The sequence below is a fragment of the Cannabis sativa genome, chromosome X (genome assembly GCF_029168945.1).
Source record: "Cannabis sativa cultivar Pink pepper isolate KNU-18-1 chromosome X, ASM2916894v1, whole genome shotgun sequence".
Taxonomy (NCBI): Eukaryota; Viridiplantae; Streptophyta; class Magnoliopsida; order Rosales; family Cannabaceae; genus Cannabis; species Cannabis sativa.
Window position 1 is genome coordinate 19,803,579 of NC_083610.1, and position 23,370 is coordinate 19,826,948.

Below are 23,370 nucleotides of genomic sequence, written 5' to 3' on the forward strand. Positions count from 1 at the left end.
AAATTATTATTAACAACTTCTTAGGTACTAGAGTTTCCTCTAAGGAAACCCCAACAACCATAATATCATCATCATCATCATTACCAATAATAGGAAAAGGTTAAACAAAAGCACACCAAATGACATTAATTGTACTACGTACTGATTAATTATACAAATATTTATTTAGAGAACCCCACAAACCAGCTAGCTACCACTACTCACTTAACTCTTAATTACTATGGCCAGAAGTACTAGATTCACGGCTACTAATCTTAAAATCATACAAAAAAAAAAAAAACAATTTTATTTGATTTTTCCGATGATCATGAATGATCTCATGACACACCACCATACCTAACAGTACACACAAATCTCTGAAATATACACACCATAATAATACTTCCGTCAACTTCTTATTACAATATCCGAATCAACTTTCCTGCTCAAAAACATATATCGACAATTTTTTTCGTAGCGATATTTGTTATGCTTATAACATTATTCATGTAAACTTTTAAAAAATTTCAAATAATTTACAATGCTAAAATACATTTAAAGTTTTTAAACACGGTAAATTGAAATATCAAAAATTTTATCTTTCGGCATTGTAAATTTTTTTAAATTTTTTAAAATTTTACGAAATATGATACTATAATCATAACAAATACCGCTATAATTTTGAGCGTAAAGATCGACTAAAATATTATAATAAGAGGTTATAATTAAGACTTTTTCTAAAATTTTAAGAGTTAAGGGCACTTGGGCTTGCCCTTGGAGTTCTTCAAGTCCTTATAGCAAGGGCACTCGTGCTTGTTGCCATAAGTCCCAGAAGGAACACACTTGCATTGCTCGCAACAGATCCCACAGTACTTCATGCACCGATCCAACATTCCTGCTTTTGAGCACCGATTCTTGCATTTCTCTCCACAAACCCCTCCTCCATCCTCTAATTAATTCACACAAAAACATACATTAACACATTTTACACACATTACCATAAAGATTAATTATGTGTGTATAGTAGTATTAATTACCTGAAGATGAGGAGGGATAAGCCATAGTTGATGATGAGGAAATTAGGAGAAGAGCACAAAGGAGAAAAGCTACAAAGGAAAGCTTCATCATTATAATATGATAATAAGGATGTATAGTAGTAGTGTTGGTAAGAAGGAGGAGAAGTGAAAAGGGGGTATTAATAGAGGCTTGGACCTAGCTAATATGCAATAATAATAAATGCTTTGAGTGGTACAGCTGGTAAAGCTTTATATTATGTGTGCTATTCTAGACAGTTCAGCTATTGTTTGTCACTTTGTTATGAATTGTTATATACACATGCATGTACTGTATTGGTAATATGTATGTACATAAAATTCATAAATGGTAAAATAGAGCAATACATTTATAAAATTCATGAGTCGGTGCGACAAGAGGCAATGCTTCAGCCGCTCTATCCTATCTCTCTCTCTCTCTCTCTCTCAGATCACGCGCTTTCTGCAACTCTCAGGTTCCAAAGAAAGCTTTCGTTTTGGCCCATGCTTGCTAACAATCGTACACGCACACGTGTAAGCTATCGCCATTCACAGATTTAAACTGTAATTAGCCACTACGGGCTGTGAGCCCACCCTATTTTGTTCATTTGGTAAAAAATAAAAAGAAAGCTAATTACTATTTTTTTTCTCCCAAGTTTGATACCAAATCATACCTGTTAAATTTTTGGTTGACTTTAAAAATTCTCCTTAAACTATTGAGATAGTTATATTTAAGGACTTTTATCTAATTTTAATAAAAAAAATTTAATATGGATGAAAATTCAAGAGATATAATTTACTACATAACAAAGTTTGAAAAGCATAATTAGATAAATACTAAAGTCTGGGAATATTATTTAGTACATGAGCAATCACTGAAACAGTAAAATTGGATGAAATTAGACAAAAGTCCTTAAATCTAACCATCTCAATAGTTTAAAGGGAATTTTTAGCGGCCAAAAAAGTTTAGGAGGCATGATTTGGTAGATGTCAAAGTTTGGGGGAAAAAAAATTCTAATTAGCTAAAAAGAAAATCACATTGTATACACACTTTACTTTTGTTGCTCCAAAATGTGCCCAAAATACGTGGACCAGTCAAGAGGGGACACGTGGATCAGATAACTTGGAAAGATTTGCTAAGTCTTTTTATGCCACCAGGAAGCGCTATTAGCATGGGTCCCGGAGGAGACATCCGGAGTACAAGTTACTCTTGGAAGCTAGTATAGCGTAAAGGCCCTCCGGGATGTGTCAGGTCTCTCCCGAGAAATCAAGTCGCATTTAATGCTGCATGGGAGGAAGCGTGTTGGGACTGTAACACGCAATAAAGTCTGACGGCACAACCCCCGAACAGCAGCGCTACAGTAATGATCATTTAAGTCTAGCGACGGCTACTCTGCGAAGAGTCACGTCAATCATAAGACAAAAAGGACATTCTCCATAAAAACCCTACAGCACCTAGGGATTTGACCATGCATCACCCATGGTATATTCATCGGAAATGCCCAACTTTATGGATACTTACAGACACATGTGTAAGAACAATTCTAGGGATTACCCCACCAAAACACTATAAATACCCCCTCAAAGCTCATTTAATGGGGTCGGAGAATCTTGGTTGCAAAAGAGTAAGAAGAGAAAAAACTCACCAAGAACATTCTCTGTATTTAAGAGAAAAACATTCTCTCAAGTGTAGAATCTGTATTAAATACATCCATTAATAGCAGTGGCTCGTGGACTAAGGCTCATTAACGCCCCAACCACGTAAAAAGTCTTCATCTCACTTTCTTACAGCTCATTATTATAATTATATTTTAATAGTTGCCGAAAACCTCGGTCAACATTTTGGTGCTTTCATTGAGAGCTGAGGAAAGCTGCTTCACAACAAGCATTTAACTTCACGATAATGGTGGAGACAAGAGCTACACGTCATCCTCGCCCTCTAGAAGACGCTCAAGATCCCAATGAGGAAGATGTAGCCTCAAGGGCAGCAGAGGAGTCCGAGGAAGAAGAAGAAGGAATAGTTCCCGATGAAAACCACGAGGAACACCTCGACGAGTATGCTTATGATGATGGAAGCTACCAAGAGCTGGTGCTCCTCAGACAAAAAGCTATCGATCATGAAGCTGAGATCGAAGCTCAGAAAGTGCAAAATCAAAAAATGCATGAAGTGATGCTAGCCATGCAGAAAGCCATGGAGGCAGCTGGTATTCACGTGCATCCCAAGGCGATGGCCGCTGGACTCGACGGGGAGCCAGCGACGTCTTCGCCTAATTCCCAAGAAGAAAGGCCTAGGGAACCTAGCCCTATAAGGCACCCTGCTGAGGAAAACCAAACAAAAAACCCTACTTCTGCCCCTGGTCGAAAGAAAAGGGCGCAGGATCCGCGAAAGGCCCGCTCAGATTTCCCTAAAGGGAAAGGTCCGCAGAGGGGCAAGCCCCAAAGAGGGAGTCTTGGCCCTCAGGATCGAGCGGACCGGAAAAGCGTTTCCGTGCACCAGGAACCAGGGGGTAGAGGAAGAGGAGGACAGAGATGTCCACCCATTGATCTGAGAAATCAAATCAATGGGAATCAAGGTGACCTCCGGGATCACCTTGACCAAAAAAGATACAGACCCGTAGTCTCCTCGGGCACTGTAAACGAAGGGATTATGGCAGAGCTTGCCATACTTCGAAAAGATATTGCCCGAGTCTCCCGGAGGCAGAAGGGAGATGACTCCGACTCGGACAGTGAGGATCGGGAGCCTTGTGCCAAACATATCCTGGAGGCGGAGCTCCCTAAAAACTTCAAGATGCCCGAGATGGCGGCATATACTGGGAACTCCGACCCCAGTGATCACTTGTCACGATTCAACCGAGTCATGACAGTCATGCGGGTCAGCAATGACGCCAAATGCCTATGCTTCCCCCTCACTCTGAGCGGATCGGCAGAGGAATGGTTCAAGAAATTGGAACCAGGATCGGTGGGATGTTGGAACAAACTCCAAACCAACTTCCGGAGACAATTTGTCGCCGCCAGGAAGGTCAACTTGGAGGTTAGTGCCTTGACCAACATCAAGCAACTGCCCACCGAGACCTTGAAGAATTACATCAAGAGGTTCCGAGAGGAAGCCTCGAAGACCAAGAAGGTCGACGACGGACAACAGCTTGCGCTTCTCCAAGCAGGAATCCGCACTGGGACTCCCTTCTGGAACGAATTACAGCAAGAAGGCGCTGCTAGCCTTCAGGACTTCCAGAAGCGAGTCCAAAAATATATTAACCTCGAAGAAGCCCAGATCGTGGCTTACGGAGGCTATTATCCCACCGGGATAGCAGGATACATGCCAGGAGTATCGCCCTCGGGTACTGTCCCGACCGCGACCCCTCCGATAAGTGGCATACAGTTTTCTGCCACTCCCGGATACGCCTGTGGCCAAGCTTTGCCCCCGCATCTTCCCATTACGGCAACCCGTCCGGGGTGAATGGACGGGCTCCTTCACAGTCGCCCCGACCGCTAGCTTAATGTGCCCTACCTGTGGGTCGAGAAGCAAAAGGTCTTCCAAGGGCGGCACCCGAACGGAGAGAAGCGCCAAAAGAAAGGGTACACACCCCAATACACCCAGTACACAGAGCTCACGGACTCTCAGGAACGTGTATATTTTGCCACAAGGCAGAATACGCACTACCGGAGACCCCAGCCGTTGTAAAGAGACAGCTCCCGGAGAGATCCGAGTAAAAGGTGCGAGTACCACAACGACATTGGCCACAGCACCAATGAGTGTAAAAATCTCAAAGATGAGATTGAGAATCTGATCCGTTTGGGCCACCTCTATGAGTGGATCAAAAATAGGTTGCCCCACCTTAACCCGGGGCAGGTGGCAGGGGGTATGCCTTCGGGAACACCAGGGGGTACAGCAGGAGTATTGCCTCGGGGTTTGCTCCGCCCCGCAGGTGACACCCAGCATATACCCGGACTACCGCCCCGGCCTAATGGACGGGTAGCCATGATCTCCGGAGGTCCCCATATCGGAGGAAACACTCGAAAGGAGCGAAAGAGATATGCCGAGGCCGCAAGACACAGTGAGGTGTGGGAGGTCACTCAACTCCCGGCTCAAAGGCCTCGGCTAATGGACCAACCCATAACGTTCACGGAAGAAGACGCCAAGACGGTGCGTTTTCCTCATCACGACCCGCCGGGTCATGAGACCCCCATCGCAAATAAAGTGGTGGCTAGGGTCCTGATTGACAATGGAAGTTCCGTGAACTTGCTCTTCAAAGAAGCCTTCACTGCGATAGGGTTGACCGACCGGGACCTCTCTCCTAGTGGATCGCAGCTCACAGGGTTTAATGGGACAACGCTAATCCCGATGGGAAAAGTCAGGCTCCCAGTTACCCTGTGCCCGGATACCCCCCAAAGCACATTCAAGTATTGCACCTTCGTGGTGGTAGACTGTCCAACAGCCTACAATGCAATCTTAGGCCGACCGGCCCTCGTCAACTTTGGTGCAATAACTTCAATCCGACACCTATGCCTAAAATTCCCTACCCAGGAAGCCGGAGTCGGAACGGTGAGGGGAAATGAAGGAGAGGCCAGGCAATGTTACAATGTTGCCACCCACTTGCCAGTACTCATGGTCCGGGGGCCCCCGAAATAGAGAAGGCCGAAGAAGACGAGCTGGATCCTCGCATAGGATCCGAAAGGGTCGTAGAACCAATGGAGGACGTCGAAGAAATACCAGTGTGCGACGACGACTCCACCAAAGTACTCCGGATAGGGAGAAGCCTAGATCCGGAGGAAAAAGATAAAATAATAAAAACACTGAAGGGCGCCATCGACATTTTTGCATGGCGCCAAGAAGACATGACCGGCATCAGCCCTCATGTCATCACCCATGTACTCAATGTCAACCCGGACATGCCCCCTGTACAGCAAAAGAGACGCCCGCTCGACTCGGTGAAAGCCGAGGCCTTAGAGAAAGAGGTGGATAAACTTTTGTCCAATAGCATGATCCGCGACGTATACTATCCGGAATGGCTGGCCAATCCGGCCCCGGTGCCCAAGCCAACGGGACTTGGCGGGTTTGTATAGATTTCACAGATCTAAACAAAGCCTCGCCCAAAGGACCGCTTTCCGCCGCCCAGATAGACCGGATGGTGGACGCCACGTCCGGATTTAAGTTGCCGTCTTTCATGGATGCCTATGCCGGTACAACCAAATAAAAATGCATACTACAGACCAGTGAGTGCACTAGCTTCAGGACCGATAAGGGGGTATACCGTTACCTAGTCATGCCTTTCGGATCGAAAACGCCGAGCAACCTATCAAAGAATGGTTAACCGGATGTTTAAAAGCCTCCTGGGACGAAACATGGAAGTATATGTAGACGACATGCTCGTCAAATCCAAAGCATGCAACAGCCATGCAACCGACTTAGAGGAATGTTTCGAAGTCGTCCGGAGATACGGCATGAAACTCAACCCGAAAAAATGCACCTTCGGGGTCAAGTCGGGAAAATTCCTGGGCTTCATAGTCAGCCAAAGGGGGATCGAGGCGAACCCGGAGAAAATCCAAGCTCTCCTGGACATGCCATCCCCCAAGAAACATAAGGACGTGCAAAGTTTGACCGGAAAGGTAGCCGCACTGAGCCGCTTTATCTCACGGTCCACGGACAAGTGCATACCCTTCTTCAACATACTGAAGAAATGCCAAAAGTTCGAATGGACAGATGAATGCGAGGAGGCATTCAAAAGGTTAAAAGACCACATGGCCAAACCTCCTATCCTATCAAAACCCGTCCTTGGAGAAGACTTGTACCTTTACTTGGCCGTCTCCGAGCATGCGGTCGCGTCGCACTAGTCCGGAGGAAGAAAAATCCAGCACCACGTGTACTATGTTAGTAAACGCATGGTAGGGGCCGAGACAAGGTACCCGGTTATTGAAAAGTTAGTATTCTGCCTCCTGATGGCATCACGGAAGCTGAGACCATACTTCCAAGCCCATCCGATCAGAATTTTGACCAATCATCCACTCCGGCAAGTTCTCCAGAAGCCTGAAGCATACGGAAGACTCCTCAAGTGGGCAATGGAGCTGAGTCAGTTCGACTTACATTACGTGCCCCGGATTTCCATAAAAGGCCAAGCCTTGGCGGACTTCATCACCGAATGTAATGAAGCCGAGGCAACAGCCAATACACCGGAGCCACCCATCCCCACTTGGAGAGTATTTGTGGATGGAGCTTCTAATGAAAACGGTTCAGGAGCCGGAGTGGCTATGATATCACCTACTGGGTTGCGGCTCCAGGAAGCACTCCGATTCAACTTCACAGCTTCGAATAATGAAGCCGAATATGAGGCCCTGATAGCAGGGCTAAAATTGGCTAAAGCTGTAGGAGCCAAGAGGGTGGAAGTCTACAGCGATTCTCAGCTGGTCGTAAACCAAGTTTCCGGAGAATACCAAACTCGCGGCGAAAGGATGGCCGCGTACGTAACAATAGTCCGAGAACTGCTCCACGAGTTCACGGACTATAAAATAGAAAGAATCCCCCGAGAAAAGAACGCTCACGCGGACTGTCTGGCTAAGTTAGCCTCGGACAGCGAAATCGAAGAGCTGGGGGTAGTACCAGTGGAACGCTTGGCAGAGCCAAGCATCAAAATAAAAGAGACCACACAAACGGTTGGGCAAGAACCCAGCTGGATGGTCCCCATCATAAAATACATAACCACAGGTGAGTTGCCCCAAGAGAGGGCACTGTCTCGAAAGATTCAGCATCAGGCTCATCGTTATGTAATGATGGATCAAATTCTCTACCGGAGAGGACTCAGCATGCCTTATTTAAGGTGTGTATCGGACCCTGAAGCTAGACAAATCATGCTGGAGGTCCATGAAGGGTTCTGTGGAGATCATACGGGAGGACCCAGCCTCTCAAAGAAAATATTGAGGCAGGGATACTTCTGGCCAACAATGAAAAAAGATTGTATAGACTATGTCCAAAAGTGTGACTCGTGCCAAAGGTACGCGAACATACCGAGAGCTCCTCCAAATGAGATCACTTTGATGACCAGCCCCTGGCCCTTCGCGGTCTGGGGCATAGATCTCATCGGGTCTCTACCTACGGGAAAAGGAGGGGTAAAGTATGCAATAGTAGCAGTGGACTACTTCACCAAGTGGACAGAGGCTGAGCCTATGAAGACAATAACTGCTAAGAAGGCATTGGACTTTGTTATCAAAAACATAGTGTGTCGATACGGCTTGCCTCACAAGATAGTCTCAGACAATGGAAAGCAATTTGATTGCGAGGAATTTACTGACTTTTGCAACCAACACGGAGTGGTAAAAAGCTTCTCCGCGGTAGCCGGCCTCGTACAAACGGCCGGGCGGAAGCGGTCAATAAAATCCTAAAGGTCACCTTGAAAAAGAAGCCGCCGTCCGTAAAAATAACTGGCCTGAAGAATTGCCAAAGGTATTGTGGGCCTACCGGACGACCCCCAGAACCACAACCGGTCACTCGCCGTTCTCGATGGCGTACGGTTGTGAAGCAATGGTCCCGGTGGAAACATTATTCCCATCCCACAGGAGGACGACTTACGATCCGGCCACCAATCAGGCCCTGCTCCAAGAAGCTCTGGATCAAGTCGAAGAACTCTGGGATGAGTCCCAAATACGGATGGCCGCTTATCAAAAGAAGGTGACCAAGTATTTTAACTCCAAGGTTAAAAACAGAAAATTCGCTATCGGGGATATGGTCCTAAGAAGGGTTTTCCCAGCCACCCAAGAACCCGGAGTGGGGGTACTTGGACCAAATTGGGAAGGACCATATGAAATCGAGGACGAAATCGGTTCTGGCACTTACAAACTGAAAAGAATGGACGGAACTACTGTCCCAAGAGCCTGGAATGCCGATCACCTCAGAAAATATTACCAGTAGCGAATTAAACTTAGATTTTGTTCAAAGGGTTTGTACCGTCCAAATGTATGCCTCCTCTATATTAAATAAAACCGAGTGCCTTAAAAACAAAGTTTCTATGCCACTCGGTGGGGGTACTAGTGGTATACCGCACGGACAAACAAGAACAATCTAAGTAAAATATCCCGACCCAAAGGGCAGGTCAATCTAAGTAAAATATCCCGACCCAAAGGGCGAGGTCAATCTAAGTAAAATATCCCGACCCAAAGGGTGTCAAAAAATATGCGCAAAAATAAAGAGCGTAAGTATAAAAACCCTGAGCCAAAGGACAGGTTGAAATATATAAGTGTGAAAAAAAAAAGAGATCGCATATATATATAAATAAAAAAAAATTATTCTAGCCCGAAGGGTAGGTCATACACATGTAAATGGCCCGGGGACAGGCCTTAAGATATAATTGTCTCCCCTTCAAATAAAAGCTGCCGCCTATATGTAAATTGTTCTAAGGCAGCAGCAAATATGTACAAACAAAAAAAAAAAAGGTTATAAGAAGAACGGGTAGAATCTGGGTCAATAATACGGCGACTCGGTCGGCCGCGGTGGAAGACGAGGTCCAATCCGTGCCTCAAGCTCAGCATCAAGCCTCTTCTTCTTTTCCCGAAATTTGGCAATCATGTCCTCGAGTTTGGGATAAAAAGTAAGCTTGATACTCTGATCATTGGTGGCCCAAGCCATGTAGACACCATCATCAAAGCGCTTCGGGCACCGGGCGCAGGAGACAGGAGAAAGGAGCTCGGCCCTCTTGGCCTTCCCGGGTAGATCGATCTTTGTAGTCCCGAAGCTCCTTCAACTCCGCAGCTAGAGCGGCCTTGGATTCGATATCCGACTGGTGAGTCTCCTCTAGAGACCTCACCTTGGCGGCCATTTCATCCAAAGCCTCCCTGGCCTCCCGAAGATCTCGCTTGGCCTTCTCGGCAGCCTCGGTTTGAGCCCTTAGTTCCTCCTGATGATGGGCCTCCATCCTGCCTCTCCGCTGGGCCTCGGCCTGGATCATGGCCTCCGCCTGAGCCTCCCTCCGGGTGGCCTCCTCTTCCTTGGCCTTGGCCTTCTCTTCCTTGGTCTTGGCCGCTGCTTCCTGGCGCTCGGCAGCCTCTTGGTAGATCTGCCTCTCCGCTGTGAGGTCTTGGAGGACCTTCCTGACGTCGTTCATGTCCCCAAAGTCGGACAGAGCGAAGCCATGGTTTATGATGTTCCTGGAGAGGCGACCAGCCTCAGCAGCAAGCTGAACCATAACGGGGTATAAGGAAAAATTTCTCAAAGGAAGAAAACAAAATACAAACAACAAAAAGGAAACGCAAGAAATTGCAAAGTACTTACCACTGTGAGGGAATGGCTGAGGTCCTGGACCTGGAAGATGGAGTTCAGGGAAGCGCAAGTGGCAAACCGCTTGGGCGCACAGCGTGTAAGCTGAGAAGCGAACTCACCGGTCATTTCCGCGGCAAAGGGAGCCAAAGTGGGCCCTAGGAGGGGACGGAACCAGTCCGTTAAAGGGTCCAGGTTGAGGTTCCACGGATCATGATAGTCCGGATGGTTGATGCTCGCCTCAACCTCGGCCGCCGAGAATCCTCCTAAGGGCCTCCACCTCGGCATACCCCCGGGAGTACTCATCCATAGCGTAGTTGTGTTTGGCTATGCGAAGCTCCTGCCTCACCTCATCCCCCGGAATCGGGGTAAGATCAATGTGAGGAGGAGCAGGATTTTCCTCCATCGGAGAAACCCCGCCGTCTAGGCCATGAGCAGGAGTGTCGGCCCTCCGAGGCCTCTTCGGCTCGTCCTGGGCAATCATCTTGCCCTTACGCTTGCGAATCAGAGCCACTTCAGTGGCTCCTCCTCGTCCTCCTCTCGCTACCACCGGAAGGGCTTGAGGCTCTCGGTACCCTCGGCGGCTTCCTCCGAGAAGTCCCACCCTTTCCCTTGGCCTTCTCCCGGAAGCACCTCCTCGTCATCCACTAAGTCAATGGTTTCGGGAGGAGCGCCGGAAGGAACCTTCAAGGAAGGAGCCGGGGGAGAGGGGGTGAAAGCCGGAGGAGCCACGAGAGTATGAACCCCGGCAAGCTGTTCCAGGATGGCATCCATGGAGGTACCTGTTCCAATAAAATAAGCAAGTGTTAGAAGTTCGTGAGAAACTGCTTATAAAAGGTGCAGCAAATAAACTACTCCTACCCGAACTTCCTAATTCGGCCCTAGCAAAGTCCCGAAATTTAATGCTGGCAGCATCATCTCCAAGATAACTGTCCGAGGGCCGAAACCAGCTGGACGCTATGTAAGCCGACGGACCTAAGGGAATAGGTTCCGGAGGGCCGGAGCCCATCCGGGACCGACCTAGGTAATCTCCTAAGTTCGTAAAATAAAATTCCTTCAAATGATCCCCCCACCGGGTCGACGGCATCTTAAACCTACGGAGACGCTCGTCAAACCCTATGGGCCTATGACTGGTATATTCATCAACGGAAGGAACATAGCGAATTATCAAGGGAGACTTACCACCGGCACCGAAGTGCTAGCACGGAGCACCCGAGTTTGGTTCGGGGGCCGAAGGCCGAGGCCGGAAGTCTCGGTTCTCGGAAGAACCTTCAAGACGAAGGGGCCTCCCGGCGGAAGGACCCCCAATCTCTTCTTGAAGTATCTTGTCAAAAAATTTAGCTTCGGACTTCCCGCCAATGGCTTGGCTCCTTCGCACCACCGGACTCCCCACGCGAAGCCCTCTCCCAGAGGCAGCCTGGGCCTTAGAATACGCCTTCTCCTGGGCCTTCCGGTAGAGATAATCTTGGTACTTCTTCTCTGCCGTAGCAATAAGCTCATCCCGGAAGGCCTTCTCCGCGACCGGCGCCCTCACATTGGGGCAGATGACCTTTGAGAGGTTGGAGTCATCCACGGATTGATGAGAAAGGATAAGTTTAGCCTTCCTGCAATTCTCCGTGGTGACCAGGCCCCCGACATCAAGATCGGCATGATCGTAGGAGGCGAAGGCTTGGGCCCTTCGAAGGAAAGCCTGAGTGGGGAGCGTCCGCTGGTAAGGTGGGATCCGCACCCACTCCGTGAGAAGCTCTGGGTGGTCCACGGCCCTGAACCCGGACGAGAAGAAAAATCGGTGGCGGTACTCCTTAACATGAGTCTGCCTATTATATGGAACCACCCCCTCGTTAGCAGGGTGGATCCGGAACCCATAAAAACCATCCTTAAGTTTGTCCCCTTTCTTGGGGACGGATACAAGTTCATAAAAATATAAAATTTCCGCCGGGCTGGGAGACCCCCAGCCGCGGGGGTGTAAAAAATAAATAAGCCTGAAAGCAGGCGGTAAGCTTGAGGGATAAGTTGGTATGGCGCAAGGCCGACAAATACAAGAAAATTCACAAAGTAATCTTGGAGCGGGAGCATGGCACCGACCATCAAATGGGTCTGACTCCAAGCCACGAAGCCGTCATAGTTGTGATTAGGCGTCTCCGAGTCACGAGGAGGCCGGTGGAAGGTCCCTGAGGTAGAGGGTTTGATCCCAGCCACATTAATGATGTTCTCCAGCTGGTGAGGGCAAGTCAGGGTCGATCGAAGCTCGGCCGCTTCCCCGGCCGGTGGCGCGGACTTGTACCCTTCCCCCGGGCAACCCGGGTCCCGCAGAAACCTCCTCCAGGGTGGCTATGTTTTTCCCTTTCTTCTTCGAAGATTTCGAGCCAGAAGCAGACATTTTATGTTCTGAGAAAAACAAAAAGAAAAAACCCAGCAGTTAGGCCCCATACCAAACCCTAAATCAGGAAGAAGGGAGTGGGGGTCCCCTAACCGCTGGAAAGAGGCCCCCTCCGGACACGTGTCACCTGGGAAACTCAGGAGAGAATCCCTGAACAAGTGTCGGGTGCAGTAAAATCGCAGAAAAGTGGTTTTGCAAAAAGGAAAAGAAAAGAGAAAAGCCTTCCTATGCCCTAAGCAATTGCTAAACGAAGAATACATGGCCTTCTTCAAACAAAGCTGTATGCCTACAACAGAGGCATGACAATGGCGACTCTACAACTAACACAGTAAACATAAAGCAGAACTCGAAGAACTTAAACACTCACACACCCAGAAGCCTCTAAGTGCGAACCCAGAAAACAAACGAAGTAAATGTAAGCATGTTATTATCTAAAGATGCAAGAAACTTACAGTTGATTGTTGAACTGGGGGTACTGAGTGTGGTTGAGTGAGAGTTGAGAAGTACTGGCAAAATCGAACACTGGAAAATTAAAAGAAGTGTTTAAGTGTTAAAGCAGTTTGTGCTACTTTGAGGAGTTTTCTCTCTGAGAAATTCGAGCAGAAATGGCAAGGAATGGAAAGTAACCGAAATGAAGGAAAGGTGGTGGCTTTTATAGGCAAAAGTGCATGAGGAACAGGCGTCTTCACCTACCAATCGCACGGTGGGGGAAACGCACGATTCGAATTCCCAAAAGATCAACGGACCAGATCAATCTACCATTAAGGCGGTGGAAACGTTTGAGTATCCGTCTGACACCATCAATGCGCCGCATCAATCATGGGGCGTGAAACGAATCGACCTCTGCAAAAGCGAATCGCCGCATTTAATGCCATTATTAGACACACCTTCACGCGCCCCCAAGTCGTATCAGAAGACCGAGGAGGCGGCTGGAAACATTCCTGCAAACAAGCATATTGCTGCATTAAATGACATCATTTAATGTGCCCCCACGCGCTCGAGGCTCGAGCTAGGGGAACGAGGGGTCAACCGGAGACACTTGAACAAGCCTTGGTTTATTTTACTAAGTAAACAAGGCTTGGGGGGTAAATGTTGCTCCAAAATGTGCCCAAAATACGTGGACCAGTCAAGAGGGGACACGTGGATCAGATAACTTGGAAAGATTTGCTAAGTCTTTTTATGCCACCAGGAAGCGCTATTAGCATGGGTCCCAGAGGAGACATCCGGAGTACAAGTTACTCTTGGAAGCTAGTATAGCGTAAAGGCCCTCCGGGATGTGTCAGGTCTCTCCCGAGAAATCAAGTCGCATTTAATGCTGCATGGGAGGAAGCGTGTTGGGACTGTAACACGCAATAAAGTCTGACGGCACAACCCTCGAACAGCAGCGCTACAGTAATGATCATTTAAGTCTAGCGACGGCTACTCTGCGAAGAGTCACGTCAATCATAAGACAAAAAGGACATTCTCCATAAAAACCCTACAACACCTAGGGATTTGACCATGCATCACCCATGGTATATTCATCGGAAATGCCCAACTTTATGGATACTTACAGACACATGTGTAAGAACAATTCTAGGGATTACCCCACCAAAACACTATAAATACCCCCTCAAAGCTCATTTAATGGGGTCGGAGAATCTTGGTTGCAAAAGAGCAAGAAGAGAAAAAACTCACCAAGAACATTCTCTGTATTTAAGAGAAAAACATTCTCTCAAGTGTAGAATCTGTATTAAATACATCCATTAATAGCAGTGGCTCGTGGACTAAGGCTCATTAACGCCCCAACCACGTAAAAAGTCTTCATCTCACTTTCTTACAGCTCATTATTATAATTATATTTTAATAGTTGCCGAAAACCTCGGTCAACAACTTTATTTATTTTAATTTTTATCTTTATTTTTATATTCTTTAAGATATATTCACTTTTATAGATAATGTCCCTATTATACTCTTTAAGTTAATGTAAATCATGTGTTACAATTAAGTGCAAGACAAGGGTATATTATGCAACTCACTCATAAAATTGAGTAGATTTTAATAAAATATTATATAAAAGTATTTTTGATTAATGGATGTAAAAAAGAGGTATTCCTCAACTTAATTATCCCAAAAAATAAAAAGGTTCTTACAAAAATACTAGATTTTTGGTAAAAATTTACAATTTTACTGTCACACATAATTTTTTACAAAAATACTGTATTTTTATAAAACAACCGTAAAACAACAAAATTGAACAATTAAAACAACAATGGAACAACTAAAAAATATCTGTAGAACAACAGTGAAAACGTAACACAGTACATAGTATAAAACTTACACAATATTTTTGAAAAAAATTCTACCTAAAAAATAAAAAAGTTTAAAATTTCAGTATGTGGTGTAAAAATACAAAAAATAAAACCAAAAGTATTATGGGCTTTTTTCTTTATGTATTTATTGTAATTTTTTTTTTTTATTTATAGGATATACTATAAATTTTTTTATTTTTTTTTAAAAAAAATTGATCTAAGATAAATCAACTGAAAGATTTTGGGTAAGCATTTGTCTAAATACATTTTTTTTTTATATATATTAGTAATAAAAGTAGATAACATCATTCACAGAATGCAAAACGGTATTACAAAAACTACCACCTAAAACAAATATTAAAAAAGTAATATCTAAAATAATAGATTTTTAAACTAACATTTTAATGAGATTATTCACCCAACTCATATCCACAGTTGAATCACAATTAATACTAGCAAGACTAAATTCAAAAGGGTATGTCAACATTAATCTCATCCTCATATGAAGAAGCTCCTCCACATTAACACTAAAGTCTCTCAAGAGTCTAACTGCCCACGCCAACCAAACAACACCATCATCACCACAAATCACCCTCAACCCAACAAACCCCTATCAGTAATCATCGATGCATCCGTGGATAGCAAGAAACATTCAACAAGAGGCGGTGACTAACAGTCCATCGTTGTTGAAGAGGAACATCCCACCAAGAGACCATGTCGCTAGTGTTCTTGAAATTCCATCAATTGGTTTTTCAGCAAGCTCTAATACAACATCAATTCTTGATTGAGCACTGCCAAACAAAGCTGATTTTTTATCGTACCACAACCACCGCATCACCATCATTACCAACTCAAAGCTCTTCTAGAATAACTCTTCAAAGAGGAAAATCAAAATCTCCTATAGCCAACCTTGGGCACATCGACGTAGCAGTGGCCAAACCCTTAAGCAAACCGAGATAGAATGAAGAATATTGCAAAATAGCATTGCATGTTTTGGAGTTTCAGCAACTTCTTCACACATCGAGCACAATGTCAGAACTTGAACCTTTCGGGAAATTAGCCGCGTTGCTGCTGGTAAGGCTAAATAAAACATTTGCCACACATAGACCTGAACCTTAGGTGGCGCACTAAGGTTCCAAATCCTTTCCCCCATCCTACCAATTTAGTTGAATCAACCATTCCCTCTTCAAATTGTAGTGATCATGCCAATGAATAACCACTTTTAACATTTACACCCCATCTCCATCATAATGTCGACACCAACTATCCTAAATTGCCTCTCTAGCTAAAGAAATAGTAAGAATTAAGGGTGTTCATAAAATACTCGATCCAATTCAATTTGCACGATCTGATCCGATCCAATCCGTAAAGTGCAGATTAGATTGGATTAGAAAACTTAAAATTCGCACTTGTGCGGATTAGATGTTGATTGATATGTAAAAGTAATCGATCAAATCTAATCCACACATATTTATATATATTTTTAAAGAAAATTATATATGCATTTAATATTTTAATGCAAAAAAGAAGTAATTTAAGAATTTAATACATATGATATAAATATATTTTAAAATTTAATAGATTAAATTTATATTCTATTATTATATATGTGAAAAATATAATTTAAAACAAAGGGTATGTTTGGTAACCATTTTAAAAATAGTTTTTTGTTTTTAAAATTAAAATTTTGAAAACACCAATAAAAATTGTGTTTGGTAACTTAGTTTTACTTTTTATTTTTAAAATTAAAAAACAGATTTTATTGAATTTTAAAAACAGTTTTTACATGATTTTAAAAAATTTTAAAAACACTTTTATCTTGGTTTTCTCTCTCTCTCTCTCTCTCTCTCTCTCTCTCTCGTTACAGTCACCTTCATCAGAGGAGAGCTTCATTTCCATGGCTTCAAAGGTAAATCTCTTCCTCACTGTATATTTATTTGGTTCTATGTTCCTTTCTCTCTATAGATCTCGCCTCTCTCTCTCTCTCTCCTTATTTCTCAAATTTTTTTTTGTTATTCCTTCATTCTCAGATCCGAAAATGAAAAATGAGAAAAGAATGACAATGAAAGTTGTTTCTTAGAGAGAAATATTTTTTTTGCTATTACAGACGAAGCGAATGCCTCAGAAGTGAAATCCATTCCTTAATTCTTTCAGACTTTTGCTATAATCTAACTAGGTACTGTGTTTAAACTTGTATTGCCATTATTATTGTTCTTTCTTACACCTATTATCTTAACTAGAAAAACCCTGGAAATGCAAGGCTGTTTGTGTAACTATTGAGTTTATGCGTTTAATATGTTTGATGAAATGTCTGCATGAGTGCCTCTTTTCTTGTTTGATTTATTGGGAAGAATTAGACGTGGGAAATGTGTTTTTCTAATAATTTACACTTTGGATTGTGTTGGGTGTGTGTACGTGAGGGTTGTGTTCTTCAAGTTCTCGTATATGTATGTGATTAGAAAAATGAATATACCTTTGTCCTAGGGCAGTGTTAATTATGATTTTACAAAATGGGTTGTTGACATCCATTTGATTTAGTAGTGCTGACCCCTTTGGTGTTAGTCTGACCAGTATATTTCATTTGCTGTTCTTTCCACCCCTATACATGAACAGCTACACAGTACTACAGTAGTGATGGCAACTTATATTTAATCATAGCATTATGATAGGAGTAGGAGTAGGACAGTATATTTTGATTGCAAAGAGGCTTTGTTCAAGCTGAGAAGGAACTTGATGGGTTCATGCAAACCAGAGAAATATTCAAAATATTCAGAAAATTATGAAATACCCCAAAACCATGTGTATATGTGTGTGAGTGAATATAGATATAAGAAGGTGTGGTGTGGTGGTGTTGGTGTGTGTGTGTGAGAGAGTGAAAAAGAGATTAAAGTGGGTACTAATAGGATCAGAGGAATTTTATTTTTGGTGATCCCAAGAAGATTGCAAATAGTTTAACTTGTTCAAACGGAGAGATTTTTTTTTTTTTTTTTTGCAGCTTTTCCTTTTTGCCTGGGGATGCATAATAGTGTATGAGAAAGAGACATTAGATTCCAAAGGCCACTGCACATGAGAATCAAAAGGGTTTCTTCTTCTTATTAATATTATCAGTACACTTACACACTACTCTTCTTTTGAAGAAAATTTTGAATATATAGTATACTACTAGCTAGAGAACATCTATAAGAAATAAAGAAACTGTCTTTGTTTCTATATCGATCCAAATAATGATTCCAATTTTCAATTCTATAAAAAGTTAAAGGGATCCGACTAGCTAGCTATATATAGGTGAAGGCCTATAAAGCTAATAATAATGTGAATAAAATCTACAATTTATTTACATAGGCATAGCTATTGTCATTAACTGTAATTCTCACTTGCTTACTTCAGTGAACAGTGTTCTTTGATTTAAGAATTTCCTTTTTTGAGATGGGTTTCATCTACTTCTCCATCTTAACCTCATTTTATCAATTAACATAATAATTTGTGAATATTGAAGCCTTAGTAGTTAACATGTCTTAGTCAGATGTTTATCACTGTCAAAACATTGAAAACAAGTTGATATCACTAGGGGTATGTATGAAAAGTATCACACACTATTATATGTACTGGGAATTCGCATTATTATATTTTATTGTTACTTTGTTGGAATGAGATTGGATTGTATTAGTTTATGCTTGAATGTGTTAGTGAGCTTTATATATTGATATCCAACACTTGTTGCCAACACTTGTTATGCTTCATTAGTTTGCAATAGTTTGTAATTTTTTAAATTAATTTTATTGGTTTTTTTACATAAGTTTTAGAATTAGTTTTATAATTACATGTAGATTGAATAGATGACAGGAACAGATAGTGAGGTGGTTATTATTGATAATAGCGAAGCTTCTGTTTGGCCTGAAAAACATGAAGAAATTTTTATTGAACTTATGGAAGAAGAAGTTTTGAAGGGAAATAGGAATACTACAACCTTTACAAAGCAATCATGGAAGCGTATAAAGGAGGAGCTTTATGCACAAGCGAAGAGAAGTTACACTGATACACAATTAAGGAACAAATACAATCTGTTAAGACAAAGGCACAAGGATTTCAAGTCTTTACTGAAAGAGACTGGCATAGGATTTAGTGTAGTGACTGGACAAGTTACTGCGCCAGATGAAGTGTGGGATAGACTTATTCGGGTAAAAAATATTTTCAAATGAAAACTTATTGCTTGATTTTTAATAAGTGTTGGTATATTTATCATTATTATTTTATTTTATGTAGGTTAACAAGTCAGCTAAAAAATTTAGAAAAAAAGGTTGTGTACTTTATGGAAAGTTATGCGTTATTTTTGGTGATACCACTGCAACTGGTTCCAATGCTCATCCTTCAACTCGGAGTCCTTCCATAAATCTTGATAATGATGATGATGATGCTATGTCAAAGAGTCCATCTATTAGGAATCAAGAAAGTAGTTTTGATGAGGATGGTAGCAAAAGAAGAGGTAAATCAACTTCCACTACGAGTTCTCGATCGGCAAAAAAGGCAAAGTTCTCACTCGCATTAGCAGAAACATTAACAGTGTATAATGAAACCGCAAAGCGAAAGATGGAAGTGTATGAGAACTCAATGACATCGACAAAACATCACTTATTGGATGAGTGTATCGAAGCTCTCAATCAAATTGATGGAATTAGTGGAGAAGTATATGCAAAGGCTATTGAGAAATTTGAGAGCGAGGTGTCTAGAGCATTGTTTCTAAAGATGCCAGAACATAGAAGAATTGATTGGTTGAACTATTTGAAGTGATTTTTTCACTTTGTTTAACATTTACACTTTATAATTGTTGGGATTTATGAATGACTTAGTTTGTATGACTTTGTTTGTAAGCATGACTTTGTTTGTATGACTTTGTTTGTAAGCATGACTTTGTTTCTATGACTTTATTTGTAAGCATGACTTTGTTTGTATGACTTTGTTTGTATGACTTTGTTTATAAGCATGACTTGTTAGTAATTTACTTTAGCTATCTACTTTTATCTACAATGTTATTATTATTTTTTATTATATATTTTGTCTTTAAATGTCTCTAGGATAATGTCTACCATTGGGGCACCATTCAACAAAAATAATCTACTTCTTGACGATTCAGACGATGAGTTTGGAGAGTTATTAATTTTGTTTGCTTGCGTGGAGTACAATCAATTATATCTAACTAAGGAACCGTGTAGAAATTCGGCCCTTTCAGGACATGAGTATGTAATGGAAGTGTTGCATGGTCACGATAGTAGGTGTTATGATTTATTCAGAATGGATAAGGACGTCTTCAAACTATTTTGTGGTGTTTTAAAAGAAAAAAAATTATTGAAGAACTCTCGCTATCTTTCTGTTGAGGAACAAGTTGCTATGTTCTTATTTGTCATTGGACATAATGAACGACATCGTGTAGTTGCTGAACGATTTCAACACTCCACCTCAACTACATCTGAATACTTTAGGAAAGTTTTGAAGGCGGTATGTCGTTTATCCAAAGAGTTAATTACTCCACCTTTGTTTGATGTAGTTCCTTCAGAAATTCGATTCAATCCAAAATATTATCCATTTTTCAAGGTAAAAAAATTTATACTATCTCTTTTATTATTATTTTAAAATTTAATAAATAAAGAAAGAACAAAAGCCATTAATTTGTTTTTTATTTTCAGAATTGTGTAGGAGCTATAGATGGGACCCATATCTCTGCTCATGTTCCCATTAATGAACAAATACCATATCGAGGTCGGAAGGTGGATACAACTCAAAACGTCATGTGTATATGTTCATTTGACATGAAGTTCACATATGTTGTAGCGGGATGGGAAGGATCAGCTAATGATGCACGAATTCTTTCAGAATGTGCCACAAACCCAGATTATGAATTCCCAGCTCCACCCAATGGTAAGTGTTATCAAACTTATTATGTTTATTGACATTATTTTGAATTAATATTAATATGAAAAATTAATATCAATTAACATTGTTTAGGAAAATATTATCTTGTTGATTCTGGATATACAAACATGCCTGGTTTTCTTTCCCCATATCGAGGAGAAAGATATCATTTGAATCAATATGCAGATCGTAATCCTTCAGGAAAAAGGGAGTTGTTCAATTATCGACATTCGTCTTTGAGAAATGTCATCGAGCGGTGCTTTGGCGTATTGAAGGCTCGCTTTCCTATTTTAAAGCAAATGCCTTCCTATGATCTAAAAATACAAAAGTACATTGTGATTGCTTGTTGTGGAATTCATAATTTTATAAGGACAAATGCAGAAAAAGACGTATATTTTGATGGAGACGAAGACATTCCTGAAGTACAAGATGCTACTATACAAAGCACTCACGAAACTTTGAATGATAGTGTTGAGTTTAGCATTTCAAGAGATCAACTTCGTGAAATGGCTAATGTCCGTGATGAAATCGCTGATCATATATGGAGAGCAAATCGACGATGAAGATAATGAGTGAAGATTATTAACAATTAGAACTTTTTTAATAGTTTTCTTCAAGATTAGACTATTATTAGTTCATATTTTATTATGAATTTGTCGGTTTTGTGTTATAGATAATGTGTTTCGTGATTTTAAATTACTTGAATTTTTTAAAATGTTAATGAGTATTTTTTATTTGATTTTTTTTATGATTTTTATATATTTGTTTAAAAATAAAAATAAATGATATTCATAATTTTTTATTTAAAAAAAGAAAAAAAATCAAAATTTATGTTTTTTGTTTTTAAAATTGAAAAATAAAAATAGTTACAGAACACACTTTTGTTTTCTGTTTTTAAAATTATAAAACAAAAGTGGTTACAGAACACACTTTTGTTTTCTGTTTTTAAAATTTAAAAACAAAAGTAGTTATAGAACACATTTTTGTTTTTTAAAAACAAAATTTTAAAAACAAAAAAACTACTTTTATTTTTCTGTTTTTAAAATTAAAAAACAAAAGTGTTACCAAACGCCACCTAAATTAATCATTTCTTTCTACATACAATTTTTTTCTTCCTTTAAATTTGTTATTTTAATTTATTTTTAGAGATATAAAGGAACAATAATTTATTTTGTTTTTATTGTTAGTTGTGTGAAAGAAAAATATTTTTAATAAATATCAAATAACTTAATATTAAAAAGTAACCAATCCAAAAATCTAATCCAATTTGTACTTTTGCGGATTGGATGGAATTAGATTTGAGCTATTGTGCGGATTTGATTAGATGCACCATGAGTTAAATAGTGCCGATCAGATGCACCATGAGTAAAATAGTACTGATTAGATTGGATGAACACCTCTAGTAAAAATGACCTCAACATCTATTGGAAGAAAAAGGTGGTGAATATTACCTACATCCCATACCATTATGAGGAATGAAATCACTAACCTGATTATTGTCATTAAGTCTCCGAGTAATAGCCTTAAAAGATGACAATTTAGGCAGTTGCAAGTCATGAAAATCCTTAATTTGCGTGCCATCACTATAATGGTTCGTTAGAAACCCCTTTTAAGTAGCTATAGTCCCCATACAAGATTGGTCCACATATGAGATGAGCCATCCTTCCCACCAGCCTCTAAAAGAGAACATCTTGGGAAATACTTATACTTCAAAACTCTTGCTAGTAACGAATTGGAATTTTGCAAGAGCTGCCAAACTTGTTTCACCACCAGTGCTATGTTAAATAATTGGAAATGACAAAATCAAGACCTCCCAATGTCTTTGGTGACAAACCGTCTCCCATTTTCCTAAAGTATTTTCCTTTCGTCACTATTCGAACCCCACCAAAACTGCCTAACAATGGATTTCAACTTCTCACTCACATGTACTCGTAGAGAGTTGGAAGATACTCATCAAGTAAAATTGATTCAAACTAACACGACACGCATAGACTTACAACACTAATAAAATCACGAGCCATCACTATTGACACTATTATTTTCTTTTAACAATTTAAAGTTTAAACTTAATAAAATAGTGAGTTAATGCTAATCTATAGATTTTGACCTTTTTTTTTCTCTCTCAAATATGAAAATTAAAAGTTTACAAATATTTGTAGAAATTTGGTAATTTTCCATAATTACATGAAAATATGATATTTTTTATTTTCTACAAAAATATCACCTGGATGGTTCTTGATGACACGCATACACATTACAATTTGATGAATAGAACAAGTAGAGTTCAAAAAAAGAAAAGTATGTAAAACAGATAAATCAAAATTCACAAAAAATTGTAATCATTAACATAATTTAGTGGTTCCACACCTCAAGTTCAAATTCCCTTCCCCAATCTAAAAAAAATCTCAAGAAATTCAATGCAAAATGGAAAGCAATTTGACGCTACCTCGATTATTTTCAATGATTGACTAAAAACTTGATTTTTGAACATTTTTAATGCCACCTCATTGGTTTTCAATGGTTCAAAGCTTGATTTTAAGA

The 23,370-nt window shown here is 41.2% G+C and overlaps 3 protein-coding genes across 5 annotated transcripts; 2 read left to right on the plus strand and 1 right to left on the minus strand.

Moving 5' to 3' along the window:
* Nucleotides 1-100: 100 nt before the first annotated feature.
* Nucleotides 101-1,431, minus strand: LOC115703025 (peamaclein). The gene is made up of 2 exons (XM_030630507.2): nt 1,017-1,431; nt 101-928 (listed from the first exon to the last, which is right to left on the minus strand). The coding sequence occupies exons 1-2, from the start codon at nt 1,105-1,107 to the stop codon at nt 732-734; spliced, it is 288 nt and encodes a 95-aa protein (XP_030486367.2). The 5' UTR covers nt 1,108-1,431; the 3' UTR covers nt 101-731.
* Nucleotides 1,432-16,689: 15,258 nt separating this feature from the next.
* LOC115703021 (protein ALP1-like) lies at nt 16,690-21,571 on the plus strand. 3 transcript variants are annotated; one of them, XM_061105529.1, is made up of 5 exons: nt 16,690-16,831; nt 17,030-17,098; nt 19,995-20,511; nt 20,604-20,835; nt 20,923-21,571. In XM_061105529.1, exons 3-5 carry the CDS (start codon nt 19,999-20,001, stop codon nt 21,390-21,392), a joined length of 1,215 nt encoding a protein of 404 aa, XP_060961512.1. In that variant the 5' UTR covers nt 16,690-16,831; nt 17,030-17,098; nt 19,995-19,998; the 3' UTR covers nt 21,393-21,571. The 3 variants fall into 3 exon arrangements, with proteins under 3 accessions (XP_060961512.1, XP_030486358.1, XP_060961513.1); XM_030630498.2 differs by having other exon boundaries at nt 16,735-16,831; nt 16,953-17,098; XM_061105530.1 differs by having other exon boundaries at nt 16,736-16,831; nt 16,953-17,098; nt 21,016-21,571.
* LOC133028908 (L10-interacting MYB domain-containing protein-like) lies at nt 18,750-19,871 on the plus strand. The gene is made up of 2 exons (XM_061105531.1): nt 18,750-19,100; nt 19,186-19,871. The coding sequence occupies exons 1-2, from the start codon at nt 18,759-18,761 to the stop codon at nt 19,708-19,710; spliced, it is 867 nt and encodes a 288-aa protein (XP_060961514.1). The 5' UTR covers nt 18,750-18,758; the 3' UTR covers nt 19,711-19,871.
* Nucleotides 21,572-23,370: the final 1,799 nt, after the last annotated feature.